At 53.8% G+C, this 6,271-nt stretch overlaps 1 protein-coding gene across 1 annotated transcript in view; it reads left to right on the top strand.

Annotated features, from left to right (window-relative positions):
* Positions 1-3,293: 3,293 nt before the first annotated feature.
* The window catches only part of LOC104619115 (protein EFR3 homolog B-like), a gene marked incomplete at its 5' end in the record, with an annotated part of 21,800 nt that continues 18,822 nt past the window's right edge, over positions 3,294-6,271 (top strand). The window contains 1 exon segment of the mRNA XM_010284890.1: positions 3,294-3,444. Within this exon segment, the coding sequence (XP_010283192.1) occupies positions 3,294-3,444 (151 nt within the window).

Genomic DNA, 6,271 nt, shown 5'->3' with positions numbered 1-6,271 from the left:
GTCCTTCCCAACCTCAGTGATTCTGTGATTCCAGAGCCAGATGGAAGTCTGGCTAGGTGCGGGTGAGCAGCTAAGCAGGGTGTCCCTGGTTCCACCTTGCTGAGAGTTATTCAGGACCAGCTTGGGTGTGTTGCACCCCCTGCACGTCTCTGTTGAGCTACGGTGATGTGGCACAAGCTGGAGCAAGGATGAGGAGCAGCACGCTGACGCTTTTCCAGAGAGCACGTGGTGGGAGTGCGTTGGGCTGGATGGGGATTGCTGTGTTTGCTCTGTCACTTACCTGTGTGGTCCTGGCCAGGCCCATTCCCTTTGTCTTCCTTCCCTGCATCGCTTCCAGCAAAGCTTTGCTGTGTTTACTGCACGGAGAGCAGCGTCCGCCTGGAAATAGCTGACTGCCCTGATTAGAAACGCTGGGGGAACACGGGAGGGCTCCTTCCCTTTGAAACAGCTCCTGGATTGATTCTCATTGTCTCCTGAACAAAGCTGCGGCAGACAAACACGGCTCAGCTTTGCGGGGCAAACTTCAGCCTCCCTTTTATCCTGGGGGAAGAGAAGCCGGCAGCCTGCCTAAGAAGTGTTAAAGTTGGAAAACCTTCAAAGCCTCATCCGCATCACCCGTCATCGGGAGTGACAGGACATTCAAAGCTCTGCCTGATGTTCTGCGGTTAAGCGGCTGTTAACAGGCCCTGCTTGCTATGTTGGGAAAAGAAATGCTTTCAAAGATTTTTGACATCTAATGACAAGCTTTGGTGGGTGTGGGGGGAATATATTCCTTCCTCCGCCGCCTGTGCATATAGGCACGTAATTGGGTTGGAGCACTAGCTAGTTTTCAAAGTCTAACTTTGAAATGCCTGAAACGGGTTTGGATCAACCTTTCGTTTGTAGGTCGGTGTTGGCTGGAGCAGAAGGATTTGCCCCGCTGCAGACACACAGCTGGGCTTTGAAAGAGTGGCCGAGCACGTAGATACCCGTCTCCTGCATGTAAGATGAAGACAGCCTTGATGTCAGGCCTGCTGAGTGTCCTCTTTTTGTTACCTTTATTGCTAAAAAGAGCAAGTGCTCTTGTTTGAGTTTGCAGCAATGCAACCCACCATCTGTAAGAGGGTGGTTGGTGTAGGTCGGGGGTGATAACTCCACAAGTGTTCCTTTTTCCTTGTGGTGGCCTGTGTCCAGTTGTCCCCAAAACAGAAGCCATGCTGTTGCAATAATATTGGCACAGAATGTTGTTTTCAGCCTTGTTTCCTATGAGAAAGGAGCTTGATGCTTCATGCTGGTCACAGGTCACCTCTTTGTACCTTTTTTCCCTCTGGGCCAGTTTTAACCCAGTTTGACAGATGGATAGGAGCCACAGAGATCCAGGAATAGTTGGCTGCTTGTTTTCACAGTATCTTGAAGAGCTGTAATAGTGTCTGAAGGACAGGCTGCAGTGTGAGCTCAACCACGCTACAAGACACTGGAGAATCTACTCAAGATTGGAGCCAGATTTCAACAGTTCTGGGGCCTCAGGAGATGGGATCAATTTTTCTGCGTTTTACCACCTGGAACTTGGAAATCCAGAGTTTATCAGACACCTCCTTTTCCCCGAGAGGGCAGTTGCCTCCCCAGCTGCCCTTTAATGCGCAGGCAGGGCTGGCGCAAGGAGATGGGCAGCTCCCACCTGCCTCGCTGCTGGCGAGCTCCATGTTTTCGGGTTTCCCTCTTGCAGCACAAGCTGGTGGCTGCTGCGTGCCACCCAGGCTGCAAATCCAGTCGTGCAAGGAGCTGGCTTGAAAAATGGAGGTTAAAGGAGGAATTGTGCTTGATGTAAAGAGATCTGTGCTTGCCACCCTCCTGCTTTTGGCCACACCAGGAGATCTGGGCTTGATGTGAGCTGCTGTGGTACAAAGATTCACAGCTGCACAGAGAGCAGGAGTCAAAGGGAGGTGGTTAAGGAGCTGTAAAGTTTGTTTTATTCCCAGCGTCCTGGTACTGGGCCCATGTCAGGTGTTTGGGGTACCTCAGAGGTCCTGCAAGAAGAGCTGGAGCTGTGAGACTTGGTGTAATAGCCGTTTGGGTTTTTTGTGTATTTTGGACGTCTTCAGTTGGAACAAATGTCTGCTCAGAGCAGTCAGAGGCTGAGGTTTGCTTCTCCGCTGGGCTTTGTGCACGCAGTGGGGGACCAACAACTAGAAGTCAGTGCGGTCATTGCACAAAGCAGCCCGTCCAGGGGCTCCAGCCACGACGTTGTTAATGAAAGCGCCGCAGGACTAGCCTGCAAACAGACTTTGCCAAACAGAAAACCAGAGCCACCTGGGCAACTGGTCCAATTTGTCTTGGAAATACGAAGCAACAACCGACAAATTCGGCAATTGCAGTGTAAGCATCTGGCCACCTCTGTAACGGGCACCCGATCGAGATGCGTTGCTGGGCACGAGGTTTTCCAGCTTCCTCCCAGAGGCAGGAGCATTGCAGGACCGGTTAAATAAATACCCTGGAAGATGCGCTGCGGCAGCTTGCAGCAAAGCCAGCTGCCAGAGGGTGGTCTGTGGGTGAGCTCAGCCTGGTTGGGAGGGATGGTGAAGGGATGTGCTCTGCTCAGGGAGGTCCCCTGCATGGCCCAGGGACCCATCAGTGGTGTATCCTGTCTTGCTGCTGTATTTGAACCATCTTCTGGGCTTCCCTTGTCCCCGTTCAGCACACAGAGCCAAGACTGAGTGGCTGAGCCCTGTGCTTGGAGGAGGGATGGGGACCAAGGTAATCCTGGTGTGGGCAATGCTGCATCCTGGTCTCTGCGCTGCTGGAGGAAACCCTGCTCACCCCGGGAACTTTTAGGGTGATGTGAATATATTTTGCAGGGTTGCTTTATTGTGTATTTAAGCACATCGTTTCTGGAGCACATCAGTCTGTGTTCTCATCCTGTCTCTCCTCCCTGGGCAGGACCAGTTGGGTCTGCAAGAACAGTTGCCTGAGATGCTGTGCCCACCCTGTACGAAGCCCAGTGCTCCCTCACGGGATATAAAGACCAGTTCCGGGCAAGGGAAGCCCACAAGTGGTGCTGGGTGGGAGATGCAAGGTGTTGCTGACAGCCTTGGTCCCAGGGCAGCTGGGTCTTCACTAGGAGAGATGCTAGGAGCAGCCAACGATATCTAAAAATATCCCAAGGTTATTTTGGGTGTAAAATTTTTCTCCTTGGGTTCGCCAGAGCAGGAGGTTGGCGTTTTGCTGGTGGGTGCCCATGCGGTTTGGGAGAGGGGAGGAGGAGGGATGGCCCATGCTGCTACTGGGGAGTGACCCTGGCCTCTGCCTGCTCCCAGGTACGTGTGCATTGCGATGGAGGCCCTGGACCAGCTCCTCATGGCCTGCCACTGCCAGAGCATCAACCTCTTCGTGGAGAGCTTCCTGAAGATGGTGGCGAAGCTGCTGGAGTCAGAGAAGCCCAACCTGCAGATCCTGGGGACCAACTCAGTGAGTAGCGGTGCAGCGGGAGGTGGCAGCATCCTGCTGACCCTTGTCCTCAGCTTTCCGCCCTGCCCGTCACTCCTGCATCTCTGCACAGTGCCAGGGCAGGAAACCTGGTTGGGAAAGGATGGGAGTGGCTGCAGGGGAGGATTTTTTGGTGTCCCCTCTTGTATGTCCAGCCATGCGTGAGATTTCCGAGACCCTGGCTGTGCTGCCTGTGCACTGTCCCTGCGGTTTGCTGTCTGTGAGCAGTTGCTGGTCTCTGACCTCTGCTGCTATGCCTTCCCTCTCTTGAATTCAACTTTTCCTAAACGAGCCCGAGGACACAGGGGCTGTCAGTGGTTTTGGACAATAGATGAACTTAGGAGGTGATCCCCATGGATTTTGGGAGCTATTTGTGCTCAGAAAAGGGCTGGCTTAAACAGAGCTGCTGCTTGCAATAAATAGCTTAGCTGGACTGGGGGTGTGTCAGTCACAGACATAAATGATGGGAAAGGAGAAGCATGGATGAACAAAGATGACGTCCTCCCAGCATCCAAACTGCTGATCCTGCCTCGCAGCCACTTGTGCGTGGCCTTTCTGCTGTTTTTTACTGAGAACACTGGGTGTACCTAACGCCCAGTCTTGCGAGGGCTTTGTCAGTGCCTGGTAGCTTGGCTTGGACAAGCAGCATCTGTCCTTGCTGCTTTTTAAGAGGGGGTTTGGATGGAGCTGATCATCCCCTGGGCAGGAGGGTGGACTGGGTAGGTGCTCTCTCGAGTGCCTGGGAAAGGCACAGATAGCTCAGCCCTAAGCTTTAATTCTCTGCCGCGTGTGACAGGGAGAGGGAAGGTATTAAAGTTTCTGCTGATGCCTCCTGGTCGGGGTAGCACTGCGTCCCGCAATGCTTCTCTCTTCCAGGAGCCGGCACGGTCCCGGACGCGGGGTTGTAAATGCCTCGGCTGAGGCATGGGCAGCCGAGCGGAGACCATTCGCACCCCGACCTCCCTCGCAGCTAATTGCTCCCAGCTGAAAGCGATGTGAGCTGCCCATCTGCAAACCTATTAATCCACAGCTCTTGGAGGAGCGGGAGGATTGATCCCTCGGCTGAAACCGCTGCTGGCAGCAGTTTACTGTGGCTTTTTGGTGCAGTGATGCTGCTGTAAGCCCTGGGCATGCTGCAGGGGCTGCCTGGGAAAGCCCCTTGCAATGGGAGCAGGGTCTCTGAGTAGCATGCACATCCTTCTGCCCAAGGGTGTCCCAGGCTCCATGGGAGACCAGAGAGGTCCCACTCGCTGTCCAAACCTCTTGAGGGGTGTGCTGGAGCAAGCTGTATAGCCCAGTGGCAAGCAGCTGGGTCTCTTGCTAAAACAGCTGCAAAACAGTGTTGCAGCTCAGCCCTGCCTGCAAACGCACGCAATAACCCCTTGCCCAGCCCCTGAGCTGTTTGGGAAATACAGGGGTTGTCCCAGGGCCCAGAGCATCCTGGGGTGGAGGTAGGGTTTAAAGCTCAACTCAGCCAGTGTCTCACTATCTGTGGCCGCTCTTTGGACACTCCTCAGGTCCTTGGTGCCCCAGCAGAGCCCTGCATAGGAGGGGCCACCGGCACGTGGCATGGGGCTGCACCTCAATGGGAGCTACCGGCATGGAGCCGGGGAGGGGACAGCCCTCACCGCAGGGGCCACGGCAGAGGCTTCAATGAACCGGCCCCAACACAGACATCCTTGAGCGGGAGGCACTGGGACAAGGCAAGACGGAGCCCAGCCTCATGTTTCCTGCCCGTGCAGAGCAAACCTCTCGTGTTCAGGCACCCGTGGAGAGGAGAGGTGGTCCTGGGCCATGGATAGATGTTCCCTTAGTGCTGCTGTCGCTGCGGTCAGGAACCAGTAGCGCGTGTTTTAATGAGGAGTCTGGATCAGGAATGATGCTTTAGTGATGGGGTTTTTTTTTCCTTCTCAAGCATAGCAGCATTCAGAGGGCAAATAGAACAGAAAACTTGTGGGCTTTTATAGAAAAGTGAGTAATGATAATGAGACCCTTCTTCCTATATCTGCTAATGAGGAATGTGCCTCAGGCTCGTGCTTAATTAGAGGGTGCTGTCTCAAGCAATCTTCACAATAAAGGAGCTGATGGCAAAGGCGGGAGGAGGTTGTTTATAGAAACCTGCTCCAAGTGAGTCATTCTCCGCGGCGTGAGATCTTGCCTGAAACACATATCCCTCCTCACGCAGAGCCGAGGTGTCGCGCTGCGGAGAGGCTGATCCCAGGGACCAGCCCACCGGGCTCCATGACCGCAGCGCTGGAGGCGGCAGCGAAAATCCAGCGTCCTGTGATCGCTGTAAACCCCATCCTGTAATCCCCGGAGTGAACATATGGAGCTGTAGCTTAAATCTGCTTTGGTTTCTCATCCTCGTTAGGAGGCTGCTGGGCAACCTCCCCGCTTTGGGTAGGAACCTTCTAATTTCCAGCTTGATGTCATTCCCATTTTATTTTTCCTCGAACCAACATTGATCTTTCATTTAAACAGCTCTTCCCCCGCCTTGATCTTCCTCTTCTGATGTATTTATGTCTGATGTATTTATAGGTGGCAGCGTTATCCCTTCCCAGCCGTTGTTTTGCTTCTCTAAGGCATCCGCGCTCCTCGCATTCCCCCTGCGCTTGCTCCCTGCTCGTCCTAGCTGTGTTTCAGTTGGAGTTTGTTGGCTTCAAGCACGGAAGCCCCAAGCTTCCCCAGCCCAGCACCCCTTCAAACCACAGCAGAAATAGTGTTGCATTTCAATGTTTTAAATTGTTTTCTCAGTGGAAATAAGATGTGAAGCTGCAGAGCAGCTTTTCAGCTGGGATGTGGTGCCCGT

This window comes from Phaethon lepturus, unplaced genomic scaffold (assembly GCF_000687285.1).
Source record: "Phaethon lepturus isolate BGI_N335 unplaced genomic scaffold, ASM68728v1 scaffold8074, whole genome shotgun sequence".
Lineage (NCBI taxonomy): Eukaryota > Metazoa > Chordata > Aves > Phaethontiformes > Phaethontidae > Phaethon > Phaethon lepturus.
The sequence above is the reverse complement of the archived record's forward strand: the minus strand, read 5'-3'. Positions and strand labels throughout refer to the sequence as shown.